Below are 19630 nucleotides of genomic sequence, written 5' to 3' on the forward strand. Positions count from 1 at the left end.
ACCTCCCCCTCCTTCCCAGCCCCGCCCTCGCTACGCACGCGCAGTGCCCGTTAACACCCCATCCTTGCACGCGCTCACGCCCCGGTGTCCCGCGCAAGCGCAAAACGGGGAGGGGGGGGAGAGGGGGAGAGGGCGTGGCCTCGTGTCTCCTGGCTTCATGGGGGCGAGGACGGGAAGGAAGGGGGCGTGGCTTTATGAGGCGCGCCTTGGCCAATGGGGATCAAGGGGGCGTGGCCTCAAGCGAAGGGGGTGTGGCTTCATTCTCAGCACCCAATGGGGCGAGGGCGGGAAACCAGGGGGCGTGGCCTCGGTTTAATTGCTCAATGGGGAAAAACGGCGGGAAACCAGGGGGCGTGGCCATGCGCGAGAGGACGTGGCCTCGCGCGGGGCTATAAAAGCCGCGGGCACTGAGGAGGTCCCCGCTCTGCTGCCCCCCCCCTCCCCACATCATGCAGAGCCCTTCGCGCCCCCACAGCCCCCCCGAGGCCGTCCCCCCCGCGGCTCCCCCCGCGGCTCCCCCCGCGGCTCCCCCCGCTTTAGAGCCTTCTGCTCCCCCTCAAGGGGATCCCCCTGCCCCCCCCGCAGGGGCTACCTCTGCTAAGAGGGTGCTGGGTGAGCCGCCCCCCACTCCTCAATTCATGGGGGGGCACTGGCAACCGCCGGTTTGGACTGGGAAGGAACTGGGGGACACTGGACCCCCCCCCAGGGGTGATAATTGGTGGTTGGGGGGGCTCTAAAGGGCATTGGGACCAGTTTGGGGGGGTTCATTTATGGGGTGGGGCACCGGGAACCCCCCCAAAGGGAATAATTGAGTGGCTTTGGTCCCTTTGGGGGGCACTGGGACCCCCACTTTGGGACTGGGAAGGAACTGGGGGGCACTGGGACCCCCCCCCAGAGGTGATAATTGATGGTTGGGGGGCTCTAAAGGGGATTGGGACCAGTTTAGGGGGGGGTTAATTCATGGGTGGGGCACTGGGAACCCCCTCTTTGGACTGGGAAGGAACTGGGGGGCACTGGGGATCCCCCAGGGGTGATAATTAAAGTATGGGTGAGTGTGATTTGAGGGGGGGGAGCCCCAAATTTACTGGTTTTCACCCCAAAATAACCTTCCTTCCCCCCCGTTATTTTTGCAGCCACCCAAGTGCTCGGCACTGTCAAGTGGTTTAATGTCCGTAACGGCTATGGCTTCATTAACCGGTAATTAGGGGGGAGGTGGGGGGGGGGCACAAATTGAGGGGGGGCTCTTTGCCCCCCTCCCTCAGATCCCCCAAATCTCCCCCTCACCCCCTTGTGACCGCCCCCCTTTTTTCTGCCCCAGGAACGACACACAAGAGGATGTCTTTGTTCACCAGGTATCCCCCTTTCTCCCTTAATTAAGAACCCGCTAATTACTCTGGGGCATAGCCTAGAGGTTGGGGGGGGGTCTCCCCTAATTATTACCCCCCACTCAATTTTGGGGACCCCACCCCCCCTCCAGACCGCCATCAAGAGGAACAACCCCCGCAAGTTCCTTCGCAGTTTGGACGACGGCGAAAGCGTCGAGTTTGACATCGTGGAAGGCGAGAAGGTGATTAATTAAGGAAAGAGGTTAATTATTAACATGAGGGGGGGCTCTAATATTTAGGGGGACCCCCCCCTAATTGTGTGTGACCCCCCTCAAAAACCCCACAGGGTCCAGAGGCGTCGAACGTGACGGGACCAGGAGGGGCTCCGGTTCGAGGGAGCCGTTTTGCACCCAATCGACGCCGTTTTCCCCGGTTTTGGCCCCGGTTTTGGGGGGCGGCGAAAGCGACCCCCCCCCACAGTGAGGGGCAAGGGGGGGGCACCGAGGGGGCGCCGCAGCCCCAGAGGAGGAGGAGGAGAGGGGGGGCGCCCCCGTTCTTCTATCGGAGGGGGAGAGGGAGAGGCCGCGGAGCAGAGGTGAGGGGGGGGCAAAAAGTGGGGGGCAAAAAGGGGGGCGGGGGGGGCGGCAAAGGGGGGGGACATGGGGTTAAAAAGAGGGGATATGGGGGCAGGAGGGGGACAAAAAGAAGGGATATGGGGGCAGAGTGGGGGCAATAAGGGGAGATATGGGGGGCAGAGGGGGGCAAAAGGAGGGGGATGGGGGCAAAAAGGGGGGGCAATTGTCGGGGGGCGGTGGGGGTCCCCCACAGTCCCCTCTGTCCCCCACAGGTCTCTGAGCCCCCCCCGCCCCCCACCGAGGCGCCCCCCACCGAGGCGCCCCCTCCCCCGCGCTACCGGCCCCGCAGGTACGTGTTGGGGGGGGGGGAGGGGGAGGGGGAGGAGTGGATTTGGGGGTTCAGCCCGCCCCAGAAGGAGGGACTTAGGGCTCCAGTCCCCTGTGTCCCCCCCCCCCCGGCGGTGGTGGGTCACTGTTGGGGTCCCCCCCTTCAAATCTGGGGGTGCTGACCCCCCCTTGTCCATCCGTGTCCCCCCCCCAGGCCCTTTCGTGCTCCCCCCTCTGCCCCCCCAGCCGGTGACGCCGCGGGGGTCCCTGAAAAAGGGGGGCGCCCTGAACCCCAACGCCGCCGCCGCCCCCCCTTCTTCCAGCGCCGCCGACAGCAGGGTGCCTCCCAGGTAAGAAAGACCCCCCCCAAATCCAGGGGGGTCCCCCAATTATTAACGGGGGGGGCCGCAAAGCAGCCTCTTCTACTTTTGGGGTGAGATGGGGGCAGCAAATTGGGGTGCTTTGCTGCCCCCTTTTGGGGTGAATCCCCCTCAGTGCCCCCCTTTAAAATTGGGGGTCCCCCTTAATTTCCGCCCCCTCACCCCCTATTTTTGGGGTCCCCCCAGGCCCCCCCCAGCACTGCTGATGCCCCCAAGGCCCCTGAGGAGGGTGGAGTGGCCTCGGGGCCCCCCCCAAACCAACTCGTAGAGGTGAGTGCACCCCAAATTCCTTCTTGGGGGGGAGTCCCCAGGGGGTTGGGGGCTCCCCTCATTTTGGGGGGTCCCCCCTAACCCATCTCTCCCCCCCCCCCAGGTGACAGAGCCAACAGAATCATGAAGCCAAGGTTCCAATTCTGGGGAGACCCCTTGGAATCGGGGTCCCCCTGCAGCCCCCCCTTGGTTTTGGGGTCACCCATCCTCCCCCAATCTCGGGGACCCCCCTGGGATATCGGGGAGCCCCCCCGGTGTTGGGATTCCCCCAATTTTGTGCCTCCCCCATTAAAGGGTGATCAAGCATTAACATCTGGGTGATCGTTTGGGGGCGTTTTGGGAACCCCTCCCGGGGTTTGTGGGCCCCCCCCGATTTGGGGGTGTCCCCCCCATTTTAAAGACCCCTTTAAGTGTTTGGGGGCGCTCCCCTCTCCTTTGGGGGACCCCCCGTTTTGGGGGTGCTCCTCCCAAAGCGAAGGAAAGCAGGAAGCATGGTTGGACTCAGTGTTTTATATACAGCCACGGTTTGGGGGGGGTCCGGGGAGGGCCCCAAAATCCCCACCCCACCCTGAGCCCCTCAGAGGGGTCCCCCAAACCCCCAGGGTGCCCCCAAAACACTTAGGGTGGGGGGTGACCCCAAATTGGGGGTGGGAACCCCCCCAAAATGGCAGCCCCCCCTGCCTGAGACACTCTGGGACCCCAAACCCTTCCCCCTTTGGGTCCCCAACCCCCCCGCGGGACTCCCCCCTCTGAGCATTTGGGGGTGGGGGGTCCCCAGTTTTAAAGGGGGGCCCAAATCAGGAGTGTAAGTGTGGGGGGAGAGGGCTAAACTCCCTCCCCAGACACCCCCACTCTCCATCTTTTGGGGTGGAGGGGACCCCAAGTTAAAAAAGGGGGTCTAAAATGCCCCCCACTCTCCATATTTTGGGGTGGGGGCCCCCCAAAGCCCCTTTGGCCCTCCTCAGAGGAAGGGGGGGGCCCCCAAGTGCCATGTGGGGGGTCCCCAAAATCCGTGTGTGTGTGGCGTGTCCCTCCCGTCCCCTTTCAGGCCTCTTGGCCCCCCGCCAGGCTCTGGAGCTCGGTGCAGGCTTTTTCGGGGGGGGGCAGGAGGGGGGGCGGGTGCAGGGGGGTCCCCCCTGCGCTAAAGGGGCGCCCCCGAGTCTCGGGGACCCGCAGGAACGTGAAGAGGGAGAAGGCAGCGAGGAGTGCCCCGAAAACCAGGAACACGAAGGGGCCCAGGGAGCGCTGGGGGGAAGGAAAAGGGGGTTCAGTGTGGGGGGGGTGGTGGAGAAAAAGGGGGGGAAGGGGGGGTCAGAATGGGGGGAGATGCTGGAGAAAATGGGGGGAAAAGGGGGGTCAGAGTGGGGGGAGTGGTGGAGCAGAAGGGGGGTGGAATGGGGGGAAAGGGGGGGTCGGAATGGGGGGGATGGGGAGAAAATAGGGGAAAGGGGGTCAGAGTAGGGGGGATGGGGGGGGTCAGAGTGGGGGGAGATGGTGGAGAAAATGGGGGGGAAGGGGGGGGTCAGAAGGGGGGTGGAGTTGAAAGGGGGGGTCGGGGGGGATGGTGGAGAAAATGGGGGGAAGGGGGGGTATGGTGGAGAAAATGGGGATGGGGGACAGAAGGGGGGAAGGGGGGGGTCAGAATGCGGGGGGATGGGGAGAAAGTGGGGGGGGAAGGGGGGTCAGAATAGGGGGGGATGGGGAGAAAGTGGGGGGGGGAAGGGGGGTCAGAATAGGGGGAGATGGGGGGATGGGGAGAAAGTGGGGGGGAATGGGGGGGGTCAGAATAGGGGGAGATGGGGGAAGGGGGGGGGTTAGAAATGGGGGGGGGGGGGTGGGGTCTGGGTCTTCCTTGCCTGTCCCATCCCCTCCCCATTTACCCCCTCCCTCCCTTCCACCCACCCCCCCCCCCCCCCGATTTACCCCCACTCTCCCTTAGTCTCCCCTTAGCGCCGCCCCTTTCCCTTAGCGCCGCCCCTTTCCCTTAGCACCGCCCCTTTCTCTTAGCGCCGCCCACCCATAGCCATAGGCCATTGCCTCTCTGTCCCGTGGCCCCGCCCCTCTTATTAAGCTCCGCCCCCGTTAACCCCTTTGTCCCCGCCCACCTGCATGGCGGGGAAGGCCATGGCGACGGCGCAGTTTCCCGCCCAGTTGGTGAGGGCGGCGAGCGCCATGGCCGGGGGCCGCGGGCCCTGCGGGAACAGCTCTGCCCCCACGAACCAGGGGATGGGCCCGGGGCCCAGCGCGAAGAACCCCACGAACAGCAGCGCCGACGCCACGCTCAGCGGCCCCGCGCCCTGCAATGGGCACCCCCGAACCACACGGTCAATGGGGACCCCGAACCCCAACCCCAGAGTCAAGGGGGACCCCAAAACCCAAACCAAATGTGGCTGTTTTGGGGTGCATGGGGGCAGTTTTGGGGTGTTTGTGGGTATTTTGGGTTGTTTTAGAGCAGTTTGGGGGGGTCATGGGGCAGTTTTAGGTTGTTTGTGGCAGTTTTGGGGTGTTTGGGGGCTGTTTTGGCTGTTTGTGGCTGTTTTGTGTTGTTTTTGAGGCAGTTTTTGGGTGTTTGTGGCAGTTTTGGGGTGCAGTGGGGGCTGTTTCAGGTTGTTTGTGGCTGGTTTGGGGTGTTTGGGGCAGTTTTGGGGTGCAGGATCCCTCACCTTGAGGTTGAGTGCCAGCGTGAGCACCAGTGCGCAGCCCAGCATCCCCAGCAGCCCCAGCAGGTGCAGCGTCCGGCGCCCGGCGCGCTCCACCAGCGCCACCTGCCACATACAGGGGGACACGGGGATGTGGGGAGATATGGGGCGAGAGTGGGGACCTGGGGGGCACGGGGATGTGGGGAGAGATGGGGGGCGAGAGCGGGGACAGGGGGGGCGCGGGGATGTGGGGAGACGGGGGGCGAGAGCGGGGACCGTGGGGGCGCAGAGATGTGGGGAGATATGGGGCGAATGGGGACGGGGGGAGATATGGGGACTTGGGGGGGGATTTGGGGACATTGGGGACACTGAGGACATGGGGAAGACATGGGGATATGCGGCAAAGGGGGGGACGTGGGGGGACAGGGATGTGGGGGGGTATAGGGTGAGGACTGGGAAATGGGGACATGGGGAGACTTGGGGGGGACATGGAGGTGTGGGGGGATATGGGGCAAGAGGGGGGACACTTGGGGGGCACCATCGGGGCGGCCATGGAGACAGAGTCTCACCGACACAGCGGTGGCCAAGACGTTGACGACGCCGGTGCCGATGGTGCCGTAGATGGGCTGGGCCAGCCCCGCCTCCTCAAAGATGGCCGTCGAGTAGTAGAAGATCTGGGGGGGGTGGAGCCATGGTCAGCCACGCCTCATTAAGCCACGCCTCATTGAGCCGCGCCTCATTAATCCACACCGCCATTAAACCATGCATCATTAAGCCCCACCCAATTAAGCCCCGCCTCCATTAAACCACACCCATTAAGCCACACCTCATTGAGCCACGCCCCATTAAACCATGCATCGAGCCCCACCCAATTAAGCCCCGCCTCCATTAAACCACGCCCATTAAGCCACACCTCATTGAGCCACGCCCCATTAAACCATGCATCGAGCCCCACCCAATTAAGCCCCGCCTTCATTAAGCCCAGCACAATTAACCCAGGCCCATTAAGTCACACCCCATTAAACAAAGCATCATTAAGCCATGCCCCCAATGAAACCACGCTCCAGTAAGCCACGCCCATTGTGTCCATTAAGTCACTCCCCAGTAAGCCACGCCCACCTACTGATCTCCCCCATAGGGACCTGGAACCTCTCCCATTGGCTCCCACCTAAGCCCCACCTCCTTGCCTCCACTATAAACCACGCCCCCGGCCCCTCCCATCCTCAGCCCCGCCCCCCGATCCCTAGTGGGAGCTCGGACCCCTCCCTTTGGCCCCGCCCCCTCAGGCCCCGCCCCCTCACCGCGTTGATGCCCGAGAGCTGCTGGCTGAGCTGCAGCACCAGCGTGACGAGCAGCGGCTGCCGGTACCGGGGGCTGCGGCACAGCTGCAGCAGCGACACCCGCTCGCCCGACAGCGCCTGCTCCGACTCCAGCGCCGACAGCCCCGCGTCCGCACAGCCTGCGCCCCACAGCCGCCATAGCCCTGCGCCGGACGGACGGACAGACAGACACAGGGACAGCAGGATGGACAGGGGGACACGGGGACAGACACAGGGCCATGAGGATGGACACACGGACGGGGACATGAGAACATGGGGACAGACATGAGGACACAGACAGAGGTACATGGAGTCATGGGGGCAGAGGAACACGACAACACAGGGACAGACAGATGGACATGGGGACATGGACAGAGACAGGGACGGAGGAACAGACAGAGGGACAAGGGGACGGACAGAGGGAAGCAGCGTTAGGGGGGTGGGATGGGGGCAGGGGTCACCCCTGCATCCCACGAGGGAGGAGGAGGGAGGAGAGGAAGATGGAGATGAGGAGGATGAAGGGGAGTGAGATGAAAAGGAGAGGGATGAAGGGGAGAGGGACGAAGGGGAGGAGGAAGATGATGAAGGGGAGGAAGAAGAGGAGGATGGATGAAGGTGAGAAGGATGAGGAGGGGAGGAAGCAGGGGGTGAGGAGGAGGGCGAGGCCGAAGGCTGTGCTCACCGTGCCGGGCGCGGGTGCGCTGCCCTCGGGCCAGCAGGAACCGGGGGCTCTCGGGGCACAGTGGCAGCAGCAGCAGCTGCAGCGCCGCCGGCAGCAGCCCCAGGCCCAGCAGCGCCGGCCAGGCCCCTTCCGAGCCCAGCAGTGACTCCAGGCCCAGCACCTGCACCAGATGGCACAACGTGTCACGATACGGCGTGATATGGCGCCACATGGTGCGATATGGCACGATATAGCATCATATATCACCATACATCATTACCTATCACGCTATGTCACGACGTGTCAGCTATATCACGACACGTCACTGTGATATGATGCAATATACTGTGTTACACCATGATATCCTGCGATATCTCGCTATATGCCATGATACGATGTGATACATAGCAATGCAACACAAAGATGGTACAATAGATTATGATATCACATGATATATCGCGATATGTCGCCATGATGTGGTGTGTTATGTTGCAACGCGGCACAACAAGCCAGAGATGAGGGGCAACACCCATCCTCCCAAGGCTCCTCCCCAACCCCACACTGCCACCAGAGCCCAGCCCCGCCCCCTCAAGCCCTGCCCACACTAAGCCCGCCTCCTACTTGACCACACCCTTCTAAAGCACCGCCCCTTTCAAACCATGCCCCTCTCCAAAAGCCCCGCCCACACCAAGCCCCTCCTCCTCCCTAACCCCACCCTTTCCAAGAGCCACGCCATCTTAAAAGCCCCACCTCCTTTCTAACCACACCCTTCTCAAGCCCCTCCCACACTAAACACCACCTCTTACGTGATCACGCCCTTCTCAAGCCCCTTCCCAGCCCCACTCTTCTCAGCACCGCCTATAATAAAGCCCCGCCCCCCTCCCAGGTCCCCCCATTTCCCAGCCTCTCCCTCATCCCAACCCCGCCCCTCCCCAAGCCCCTCCCCCTCTCCAAGCCCCACCCACCTGTGCCACCAGGATGCCGATCACGACCCCCAGCTGGTGCAGCGCCCCCAGCGCCCCCCGCAGGCGCGGCGGTGCCACCTCCCCCACGTACAGGGGCACCAGCGCTGAGGCCAACCCTGCGGTGGGGGGGCACATGGGCAGAGACCCCCCCGGAATCCCCCCAACCCCCATCCGATCCCCCCCGACCCTCAGTGTCCCCCGCAATCTTCCCTGGACCCCCACAACCCCTCTGGAACCCCCTGTGACCCCCCAGCTCTCCTCCCCAACCCCCACACAGTGCCCCCCTGGAAACCCTGCAACCCCCCCAGACCTCCAGGACCCTCCTGAAAGCCCCCCACCCCCCCAACACCGAGTGTCCCCTGCAACCTTCCCCCCCTATTCCCCTCAGCCCCTTCAATCTCCCCCAAGCCCCTCTCTATCCCGACTCCCCCCAGTCTCCTCTCTGCCCCCCAATCTCACCTCAACCCCACCTCAGCCACCCCCCCGCCCCTGGCCCCGCCCTTTTGCCCATATAAGGGCAGTACCTGAGTATGCACCACTCACAAAGCGGCCGAGGATGATGAGGGCGTCGGTGGGGCCGAGCTTGGCCCCGCCCATCAGGGCCCCCCCCACCACGGCCAGGCCGTTCGTGGCCAGGAGGGCCCCTTTCCTGGGGGGGTTAATGGGGTGGTGACGACCCTGGCCCATAGCCCCGCCCCCTCACTCAATAACTGCACCCCCACTCCATCCACCCCAGCCCCGCCCCTTTCTTATAGCCACGCCCCTTACACGAAACCACACCTCCATGTCCCCACCCCACTTAAAGCCCCGCCCCTTATGCATAATCATCTCCCCAAAGCCCCACCCCTTCTGGATAACAATGCCCTTTTAGCCCCACCCCTCATCTATAGCCACGCCCCTTGTATGCAACCGTGATTAATTGGCCACTCCCCTTAAGTATAGCCCCGCCCCTTATGCATAACCACAACCATGTCCCAATCCCTCACTCAAAGCCACGCCCCCTCGTCTATAGCCCCGCCCCTTATGCATAACCATGTCCCAAAGCCCTGCCTCTTGTCCATAACAATACATGATAGCCACACCCCTACTACAGACCTATTAGACCTATCCCTCTTTGACCACGCCCCCTCGCTCCAGCCCCACCCCTTTTCAGCCCCACCCTGTGTGTAACCCCGCCCCCTTATCAATGGCCCCGCCCCTCACGCACCTGCCCATGCGCTCGGCCAGCTCGCCCACGGCCAGCGCAGTGGCCATGCCCCCCACCGAGAAAATGGCGACCGAGAGGGCCCAGAGGTTGGAGAGGGCATTGGGGGACGGGGGGGAACCCCAGCGCCGCGTCCAGGTCTGGTTGTACTCGGCCTCCAGTAGCTGAGGGGACACGTGGGGCAGCCGTGAGGTACCCACCCACCCATGGGGCAGCCACGGGGCACCCACTCATTCATGGGGCAGCCATGGGGCACCCACCCACCATTGGGGCAGCCATAGGGCATCCACCTATGGGGCACATCTCCATGGGGCAGCCATAGGGCAGCCTTGGGTACCCACTCATCCATGAGGCAGCCATGGGGCACCCACCTATGGGGCAGCCACCCACCACTGGGGCAGCCATACACCATTGGGGCACTCACTCATCCATGGGGCAGCCATGGGGCAGCCATTCTTGGGGGCCACCCACCCAGGGGAGACCCACACATGGGAGGATCTATGGGGCACCCAAGTTTGGGGAGCACCCAGTGAGCACCCACATATGGGGGACCTATGGGGTACTCACACATTGGTTCACACACATTTGGGGGCACCCAGGGAGCACCCAACTCGTGGAACGCTGGACTCCGGGGGGGTGGGGGGGTAGGGGAGCCCAGAGTGGGCTGGGGGATGGGCTGGGGGGGTCCCCGGTACCTTCTGGGGGGCGTTGATGACCCCAATGTTGTACCCAAACTGGAAGGAGGCGAGAGTGGCAGCGAAGACACTGAGGGCCAGGGTGGGGGTCACCCCTCCCCCCGGGGGGGCCTCCTCCTCCTCCTCCTGTGGGGAATGGGGGGGCAGTGGGGGGCGGCAAAGCTCTGGGACCCCCTTCTTAACCCCTTATAGGGGTCCAGGACCCCCCTAGTAGTGACCACCCCCCCATTTTCCCCCCCCCAGGGGTCCAGGACCCCCCCAGCAGGGACCACCCCCCCCCATTCCCCCCCCAGGGGACTCGGGGGTCCAGGACCCCCCCAGTAGGGACCACCTCCCCCATTTCCTCCCCCCCAGGGGTCCAGGACCCCCCCAACAGAGACCACCCCCTCCCCCATTTCCCCCCCACAGGGGACTCAGGGGTCCAGGACCCCACCCCCACATAAGGAACTCCCCACTCTATTCCCCCCCCCATCATAGTGGATGCAGGGGTCCAGGAGCCCCTCAATCCCCCCATAGCCCCCCCGTTCTCCTCCTTCTCCAGGGGTCCAGGATCCCCCCAATCCCCCCCACAGGTCCCCTCCAGACCCCTGGGTCCCCCCCTCCTGTCCCGTTCCCCCCCCTCTATGATCGGCTCCAACAAGGGATAAAATTCCCCTTATTTGGGAATGAGCTGGGACACCGGGGGGGAGGGGGAGTAGGGGTCCCTATGGGGAGGGGGGGGGTCCCTGGGTCCCCTATGGGGTGGAGAAGGGGGTCCTGGCACCCTGGGTCCCCAATGGGGGGTCCTGGATCCCCCAGGACGCCCCCTCCTTTCCCTCCCCCTCCCAATCCCTCTGCCCCATAAGCGCCCCCCCCCACCCCCCCAGACCCCCAACGGCCCCCCATACCTCCTCCTCCCGGATCTGCTGGAACCCACTGGGCATCGTGGTGTGGGTGGGTAATTAATTACCCCGAGAGATGTTAATTAATTAAGGGGGGTTCAGTTAATTCCGGGGGGGGGCCGGGGCCCGGTGCTGCAGCCCCCCCGGGGGTAACTCCCGGGGGGGGCAGTAATGGGGGAGCAGTTAAGGGGCAGAAAGAGGCAGATATAGGGGAGAAGGGGATTAGAGCAGAAATGAGGCAGTTAGGGGGCAAGGGGGGCAGTTACGGGGCAGAAGGGGCAGTTAGGGGTCAGAGGGGCAGTTATGGGGCAGAAGGGGGCAATTATAGGGCAGTTACGGGGCAGTTGTTGGGTGGGGGGGCAGTTAGTTAGGGGGCAGTTGGGGGGCAGGGTTTCAATAGGGGGCAGTTATGGGGCGGGGGGGCAGTTGGAGGACGCCTCGGCCCCACCCCCCTGTGTCCTCAGGTGACCCCGCCCCTCCCCCCATGACTATAATAGGGGGGGAACGTCACCGCCCCTCCCCCACCGCGTGAGGGGCGAAGGGGGGTCCCCAAGAGTCACTATAGGGGGGGAGGGGACCTTGGGTCCACTTTGGGGGAGACCCTGGATCCCCTGTGTGGGGGCTACGGGGGAGGGGGGGAAGGGGGTTCCCTGGGTTCCTATGGGGAGAGGGGGCGTCCCTGTGTCCCTATGGGGGGGGAGAGTGGGACTCTATAGCGGGGTGGCACCATGCGGAGGGGGGGGTCCCTGGGACCCCTATGGGGCATCCCTGGGTCACTTATGGGGGAGTGGGGGTCACTATGGGGGGGCTGAGGGGTCCCTGTGTCTCCTATAGGCGGCCCTGGGTCCCCTATGGGGGAGTGGGAATCACTATGGGTGGGGAGGGTGGCACCGTGGGGGGAAGATGGGGGTCCCTGTGTCCCCTGGGGGGGGGGGGGTGGTGGTGCCCCTATAGGGGGGTCCTTGTGTCCCCTATGGGGGGACGGGGGTCCGTGAGTTCCCTATGGGGTGGAGGGGTCCTTATAGGGTGGTCCCGGTGGGGGGGGGAGGGTCCCTATAGGGGAGTCCCTGTGTCCCTTATGGGGGGGAGGGGCCCCCCAGCCCCCTTCTCCCAGTGTGGGGGAGGGGCGGGCGCGTGCCAGTTCTATTTTTAGCCCGAATGTCCCTTTCCCTCAATGTGACCTCTTGGGGGGGGGGAGGGGCAGGTGACTCAGCGTCACGAGTGACGTCACACGTGTCATGGCGTCTGTCACCTATGGGGACACCGGGGGGGGGGGGGGCACGAGACCAGAGAGCCCCTCAAACCCCCCTAAAATGCCTTTTTTTGCCCCAAATTTCCTCCCCAATTCCTCCAAACCATAGTTTTTACTCCAGATCCCCTCACAAACTATCCAAAAATACCATTTTCGCCTCAAATCTCCTCTCCAACTCCCCCAAATCAGCTTTTTTACCCTTCTCAAACTCCCCAAAATGATATTTTTACTTCAAATCTCCCCAAAAAATACCGCTTCTATCATCAATCTCAGATTTCCTCTCCAATTCCCCAAATCTCTTCACAAACTCCTCCAAAATTAGATTTTTAGCTCAAATTTCTTCTCCAACTCACCAAAACCTGCACTTTCTACCCCAAATCCCCTCAAAACTCCCCCAAAATGTGATTTTTACCTCAAATCTCCCCCAAAGTCCCCCAAATGCCATTTTTACCTCAAATCTTTTCAGATTTCCCCTCAAACTACCCCGAACCGCACCTTTAACCCCAAATCCCCTCAATATTTTCCCCAAAATAGGATTTTTACCTCAAATCTCCTCACAGACTCCCCCAAACTGCACTTTTTACCCCAATATGCCTCAAAATGTGATTTTTACTCCAGATCCCTTCACAAACTCCCCCAAAATGCGATTTTTGCCTCAAATCTCCCCCAAAATGCCACTTTTACCCCAAATCTTCTCAGACCTCCACTGAAACTCCCCAAAACTGCACTTTCTACCCAAAATCCCCTCAAAACTGCACCAAAAATGCGATTACTTCAAATCTCCTCTCCAACTCCCCCAAATCCCTTCACAAACTCCCCCAAAATATGATTTTTACCTCAAATCTCCTCAGATTTTCTCTCCAACTCCCCCAACCCCTTCAGAAACTCCCCCAAAACGTGATTTCTACCTCAAACCTCCCCCAAAGTGCAACTTTTACCTCAAATCTTCTCAGATTTCTTCTCCAACGCCCCAAATCTGCACTTTTTACCCCAAATCCCTTAACAAACTCCCCCCAAATGCGATTTTTGCCTCAAATTACCTCCCCAGCTCCTCAAAACCTGCATTTTACCCTAAATCCCCTCAAAAGTGCACAAAAAAATGCGAGTTTTGCTTCAAATCTCCTCATAAATCCCCCAAATCGCAGTTTTTACCCCAAATCCAACTCCCGCAAAGCGAGACTTTTGCATCAATTCTCCCCCAAATGCAACTTTTACCTCAAATCTCCTCAGATTTTCTCTCCAACTCCCCAAATCTGCACTTTTTACCCCAAATCCCTTCACAAACTCCCCCAAAATGATTTTTTCCCCTCAATTCTCCCCCAAACTCTCACAAAATGCCACTTTTACCTCAAACCTTCTCAGGTTTCCCCTCAAACTCCCCCAAACCTGCACTTTTTTACCCCAAATCCCCTCACTGACTCCCACAAAATGCGATTTTTACCTCGAGTCTCCTCACAAACTGCCCCAAACCTCATTTTTTTTACCCCAAATCCCTCTCAAACTCCCCAAAACGGCGACTTTCACAAAATTCTGGCGAGAGGGGGCGTGGCTTCGCGGGGGTCACGTGATCTCGCCCAGTGCCCTTGGCGCTCGGGAAAGGGGGCGTGGTCCCAGCGGCTCACGTGGTCTCCCACGCAGCGTCCTTTGGCTCACACGGGGGCGTGGCCTCAAGGAGGCCACGTGATCTCCCCCAAACGTCCCTGGCCGCGCGCGGGGGCGTGGCCTCGCTCTCATCACGTGACACTGCCCCTCCCGGAAGTCATGTGACACCGGGAGTACCCTGCCGCCGGTGCTCACGGTCGCTCCGCTCCGCTATGGCCTCACTGCTGTGCTGCGGGCCCAAGATGGCCGCCTGCGGGCTCGTCCTCAGCGCCTGGGGCGTCATCATGTTGGTGAGGGACGGGGGGGGACGGAGGGGCTCGGTGTGGGGCCTGAGGGGGGCTGTGGGGCCGGGGGGGGCGCGGTGTGGGGCTGTGGGGGTGTCTGTGGGGCCTGAGGGGGGGCTATGGGGTGTGGGGGTCACGGTGTGGGGCCTGAGGGGGGCTGTGGGGCGGGGGGGGCTCGGTGTGGGGCTGTGGGGGTGTCTGTGGGGACTGAGGGGGGCTATGGGGCGTGGGGGTCACGGTGTGGGGCCTGAGGGGGGCTGTGGGGCGGGGCTCGGTGTGGGGCTGTGGGGGTGTCTGTGGGGCCTGAGGGGGGCTGTGGGCCGGGGGGGGCTCGGTGTGGGGCTGTGGGGGTGTCTGTGGGGACTGAGGGGGGGCTTTGTGGCCAGGGGGGGCCTGAGGGGGGGGCTATGGGGCCCCCCAGCTGCTCCCTCCTCCCCCCAATTGCCCCCCTCCTCTCCACAAATCCCTCTCCTCCCCCAAATCCCCCCCTCCCCCCAACCCCCCCTTTTCCAGGTCCTCTTGGGTATCTTTTTCAACGTCCACTCCGCTGTCCTCATCGAAGACGTCCCCTTTACCGATGAAGACTTCAAGGAGTGAGTCCTTCCCCTCCCGCCCCCCCGACCTTTGCTTTGGGGGGGGCACAACACCCCAATTTCCCCCCCCTTTAACCCATTTTTCCCCATGTCCCCCCCCCCCCCGCAGCGGCCCCGAGCGGATTTATCGGCTTTACGAGCAGGTCAGCTACAACTGCTTCATCGCTGCTGGGCTTTACGCCCTCCTGGGGGGCTTCTCCCTCTGCCAGGGGCGCCTCAACAAGCGCAAGGAGTACATGGTCCGGTAGGGGCCCCCCAGAATAAAAGGGGGGGCCCCTCCCAGATGAAAAGGAACCCCTTAAATTCAAAGGAATCACACCCACAAATCCAAGGGACCCCCCCCCCAAGGACCATTTTGGCTCTCCCGGAGCGCCACAGGCCAGTACGGACCAATAAAAAAACCTCCTTCCGACCCTCTGAGAGTGCTTTTTTGGGGCCCCCACCTTGCGTTTGGGGAGGAAAGAGAATTTTTGGGGGTAGAAATGGTCTTTTAGGGGATAGAGGGGAGGGATTTGGGGGGGAGGAAGGGAATTTGGGGGGGAAAAGGGGGATTTTGGGGGGAGAAAAGGGGGGTTTGGGGGGATAGAAGGGAGGGATGGGGGGAGGGCGATTTGGAGGGGCAAGAGGATTTTTGGGAGTAGAAGGGGGGTTGTGGGGGAAAGGGAATTGAGGGGAAGGGGGAATTTTTGGGTGGAAGAGAGGGTTTGGGGGGAAGGAGGATGATTTCGGGGGGCAGAAAGGGGGGGTTTGAAGGGCAGAAGGTGGGGCTTGGGGGGGAGGAGAGGGGATTTTTGGGAGGAAAGGGGATTTGGGAGTGGCAGAAGGGGGGTTTTGGGGATAGAAGGGAGGGATTTGGGAGGATAAAGGGGGAATTCTAGGAAGGAAGGATGAGGGGGGCGGGTACCCCCCCTTTTTTAGGGCTTTGGTGGTGGAGAAACACATTGAGAGCCCGTTGGAGGACGATGTTTTCCCTGTCCCGAGCGCCGCAGCTCGGTACAACCCGTTGCCCTTTATAAAACTCGTTATTCCCGGTTCGTTTCTGTCGCTTTTCCGTTCCCCCTCCGCCCCCTTTTTTTTTGTTTAAGGGACAAGGAACCGTTTTTAGAGGGCGGTGGTGAGGAAGGGGTTAAAGCCACAGAGACGGCGGCGCAGAGCGGCGCGAGGGGCGGGGAGGGGCGGGTCTGGGAGGGAGGCGGCAGCGCGCGCGCGGCTGGCGGGAACCATAGAGGCGCGCGGGGCAGAGCGGCCCCACCTCGGCCGCCACCATTGAGGAACCGGAGCGGAGGCGGCGGCGGCCGGAGGGGACGGGGCGCGCCGTGATGACGTCAGCGTCCACCAAGGTGAGGGGAAGGGGTGTCCGGTTGTAACGGGGATTTGTGGGGGGGGATTGGTGCGCTTCCGGTAGCGGTAAAGGATAACTTCCGGTGGGGGGGGTGCCCTGAGATCGGGGTCCGGGTGCGGCCCCGGCGCGGCGCGGGGAGTTCCGGGCCCGGGGGCGGTCCGGTTTGACTCCCGGTTCAGATCTTGGTCCCAGTTTGGGTCCTGATTTTGCTCCCGGTTTCAGTCCTGGTCCCAGTGCCAATGCCATTCCCAGTGCCCTTCCCAGTGCCATTCCCAGTGCCTCTGCTGGTGCTGGGGCGGCTCCCAGTGCCGTCCCAGTGCTATACTGGTCCCAGTGCCATTCCCAGTGCCTCTACTGGTCCCAGTGCCCTTCCCAGTGCCATTCCCAGTGCCTCTACTGGTCCCAGTGCCATTCCCAGTGCCATTCCCAGTGCCTCTGCTGGTGCTGGGGCGGCTCCCAGTGCCGTCCCAGTGCCATACTGGTCCCCGCAGGTGGGTGAGATCTTCTCGGCAGCGGGGGCCGCCTTCACCAAACTGGGGGAGCTGACGATGCAGCTGCACCCCGTGGCCGATTCCTCACCGGCCGGGTGAGACGGGGGGTTGGGGTCCCCTGGGGGGGATTTGGGGTCCACGGGGAGGATTTGGGGTCCCTGGAGGGGGATTTGGGGTCCTTGGAGGGGATTTGGGGGTGTTTTGGGGTCCCTGGAGGGAGATTTGGGGTCCCATGGGAGGATTTGGGGGTGCTTTGGGGTCCCTGGAGGGGGATTTGGGGGTGTTTTGGGGTCCCTGGAGGGGGATTTGGGATCCCTGGAGGGGATTTGGGGTCCCCAGGGGTATTTTGGGGTCCCTGGGGGGGGTCACGGGGTCCCTGGGGAGGGGTTTGTGGTCCCTATAGCTTTGCGGGTTCCCTATAGATTTTGGGGGGGTCCTTATAAATTTGGAGGGGGCTGAGGGGGTCCCCAAATCCTTTCCACCCCCCCCCCCCAAAAAAATCCCATCACTCAGTGGACAAAACTGGAGCTTCTTTGGATGGCAATGAAGCATTTTGAGAGGCTCCCTATGGATTTGGGGGGGTCCCTATGGATTTGAGGGGTCCCTATAGATTTGGAGGGGGTCCCTATGGATTGGGGGTCCCTATGGATTATGGGAGGGGCGGGAGGGGTCCCCAAATCCTTCCCCCCCCAGTGCTCAGTGAACAGAGCTGAAGCTTCTCTGGGTGGTAATGAAGCATTTTGAGGGGCTCCCTATGGATTTTGAGGGGGTCCCTATGGATTTGAGGGGTCCCTATAGATTTGGGGGGGGTCCCTATGAATTATGGAGGTCCCTATGGATTTGGGGGGGGCGGGAGGGGTCCCCAAATCCTTCCCCCCGAGGGCTCAATGAACAGAGCTGAAGCTTCTCTGGGTGGCAATGAAGCATTTTGAGGGGCTCCCTATGGATTTTGGGGGGGTCCCTATGGATTTGGGGGCTCCCTATGGATTGGGGGGGTCCCCCAATCTTTACCCCCCCCCAATAAACCCAGAGCCAAGTGGACGGAGCCGGAGCTGGAGCTGCTCCGAGCGGCCGTGAAGCGTTTTGGGGAGGACCTCAACCGCCTCAGCGCTCTCATCAAGGATCGAACTGTGTAAGGGGGGGGATGTGTTTTTTTGGGGGTTCCCCCCCCGAACCCCAAAAATCTACCCCTGTTTCTCCTTTTTTTTGCCCCCCCTTTCCCCCCCCACCAGAGCTCAAATCAAAGCCACATCCAAGCGCAAAACCTACGAGGACGCCGGTGTCCCCCTCCCCGCCGACTCCCCCAAAAAGGGACCCCGAAAAGGAATGGGGGGACCCCAAATTGGGGGCCCCCCCCCACGCCCCCCCCGCACCCCATGACCTTCCCAGCAAGAAGCAGAAAGTGGCAGGTAAGGAGTTTTGGGGGGGACACCCCCCCCCCCCTTTTTTATCTTGGGGGTCCCCCCTTTTCATTTTTGGGGTCACCCCCATTTTCCCTCCCTCCCTCCCCAATGTTTTTGGGGCCTCCCAGGGCCCTGAGTGCCCCCCCTTTTCATTTTTGGGGTCCCTCTCACCCCCTCCATCCCTTTGGGGCCCCCCTTGAACCCCCTCCTTTTCATTTTTGGGGTCCCCGTTGAACCTCCCCCTCTCATTTCTGGCGTCCCCTCTGTGTTTCCCCCTTTCATTTTTAGGGTCCCCTGTGCCCCCCCCTTTCAATTTTGGGGTCCCCCGACGCCCCAATACTCCTTCCAACACTTTTGCCTCCCCCACAAGACCATCAACCCCCCCCTTTTCATTTTTGGGGTCCCCCTGAACCCCCTTTTTTTACCGCCCCCCCCCCCAGATTTCAGCGACGCCGAAGCCTCCGGGGATGTGGTGGACATCGAAGGGCTCGGGGAGACGCCCCCCCCCCCCCAAAAAAGCTCAACTTCGATCAGGGTACGGGGGGGTCCCCGATATCTTTAGGGTCCCCCAAATCTTGGGGACCCCCTAAAATTTGAGGGGGGGCTTGTGGGAACCTGTCAAGGGGTCCCCAAGTTGCCCCCCCCCCCTTATTTCTCTTCCTCTTTCCAGACAGCCTGAACCCCAACTCCGGGCCTCGCGCCCCCCCCGCAGAGCGCCCCCCCCGCGTCCGCTGAACCCCCAAACTCGGGGGGGGACTCCCCCAAACCTCCTGGGCCCCTCAAAAATCTTATTCCCCCCCCGAAACCTCCTTGGGACCCCCCCAAACCTCCTGAGGTTCCCCAAAACCCCTTGGGACCCCCCCAAACCCCCTTGGATCCCCCCCAAAATACCTTGGGGTGCCCCCAAACCTCCTGGGGGTCCCCAAAACCTCCTGGCCCCCCCCCAAACCCCTTGGGACCCCCCCCCAAAACCTCTTGACCCCCCCCAAACCCCCCTGGACAGCCCCCCCCCCCATTTTGGGGTCCCCCCCAATTAAAATCTTGAGGTCCCTCCCTTGTGTCCTTCCCATGTTATTTTGGGGGGCGGGGACACCCCAAAACTGGGGTTCCTGTCTCTCCCCCCCCCCCGATTTGGGGGTGCCCCCCCCAAAAATATAGGGCATTAGGTTTGAGTCTTTATTGGGGTGACACCGGTTTTGGGGGGAGGGGGGGCACAGATGCAATGACACCACAAGTTTGGGGGTGCAGGGGAGGGTTTGGGGGGGCAAAGGGGGGGATGGGAGGGTTTGGGGGTGCAGGGAGGGGGTTGGGGGGTCTTTTGGGGTGCTGGGGGGATTTTAGGGGGGCTTTGGGGGTGCAGTGTGGGGTTAGGGGTGCAAGGAAGGGATTTGGGGGTGCAAAGGGGGAATATGGGGGGGAAAG

At 62.3% G+C, this 19630-nt stretch overlaps 4 protein-coding genes across 6 annotated transcripts; 3 read left to right on the forward strand and 1 right to left on the reverse strand.

Moving 5' to 3' along the window:
• Positions 1-449: 449 nt before the first annotated feature.
• On the forward strand, positions 450-3004 carry YBX2 (Y-box binding protein 2). Its single transcript, XM_054052711.1, has 9 exons — positions 450-612; positions 1134-1197; positions 1319-1352; positions 1478-1567; positions 1672-1920; positions 2173-2249; positions 2442-2577; positions 2794-2877; positions 2981-3004. Exons 1-9 carry the CDS (start codon positions 450-452, stop codon positions 3002-3004), a joined length of 921 nt encoding a protein of 306 aa, XP_053908686.1.
• A 557-nt stretch (positions 3005-3561) lies between these two features.
• On the reverse strand, positions 3562-11576 carry SLC2A4 (solute carrier family 2 member 4). Its single transcript, XM_054052794.1, has 11 exons — positions 11248-11576; positions 10361-10486; positions 9669-9829; positions 8986-9110; positions 8462-8577; positions 7518-7677; positions 6818-6999; positions 6086-6190; positions 5541-5642; positions 4983-5174; positions 3562-4122 (listed from the first exon to the last, which is right to left on the reverse strand). The coding sequence occupies exons 1-11, from the start codon at positions 11281-11283 to the stop codon at positions 3922-3924; spliced, it is 1506 nt and encodes a 501-aa protein (XP_053908769.1). The 5' UTR covers positions 11284-11576; the 3' UTR covers positions 3562-3921.
• Positions 11577-14226: 2650 nt separating this feature from the next.
• RNASEK (ribonuclease K) lies at positions 14227-15384 on the forward strand. Its single transcript, XM_054052796.1, has 3 exons — positions 14227-14385; positions 14893-14972; positions 15082-15384. Exons 1-3 carry the CDS (start codon positions 14308-14310, stop codon positions 15218-15220), a joined length of 297 nt encoding a protein of 98 aa, XP_053908771.1. The 5' UTR covers positions 14227-14307; the 3' UTR covers positions 15221-15384.
• Positions 15385-16152: 768 nt separating this feature from the next.
• On the forward strand, positions 16153-18930 carry C36H17orf49 (chromosome 36 C17orf49 homolog). Of its 3 annotated transcripts, none has more exons than XR_008447525.1 (6): positions 16153-16312; positions 16806-16900; positions 17836-17937; positions 18038-18214; positions 18649-18743; positions 18883-18930. XR_008447525.1 is itself a non-coding variant. In XM_054052795.1 (5 exons), the coding sequence occupies exons 1-4, from the start codon at positions 16292-16294 to the stop codon at positions 18183-18185; spliced, it is 366 nt and encodes a 121-aa protein (XP_053908770.1). In that variant the 5' UTR covers positions 16153-16291; the 3' UTR covers positions 18186-18214; positions 18649-18835. The 3 variants fall into 3 exon arrangements, 1 of the variants encoding a protein (XP_053908770.1); XR_008447524.1 differs by having other exon boundaries at positions 18879-18918; XM_054052795.1 differs by lacking the exon at positions 18883-18930 and having other exon boundaries at positions 18649-18835.
• Positions 18931-19630: the final 700 nt, after the last annotated feature.

The sequence above is a fragment of the Cuculus canorus genome, chromosome 36, assembly GCF_017976375.1.
Source record: "Cuculus canorus isolate bCucCan1 chromosome 36, bCucCan1.pri, whole genome shotgun sequence".
Lineage (NCBI taxonomy): Eukaryota > Metazoa > Chordata > Aves > Cuculiformes > Cuculidae > Cuculus > Cuculus canorus.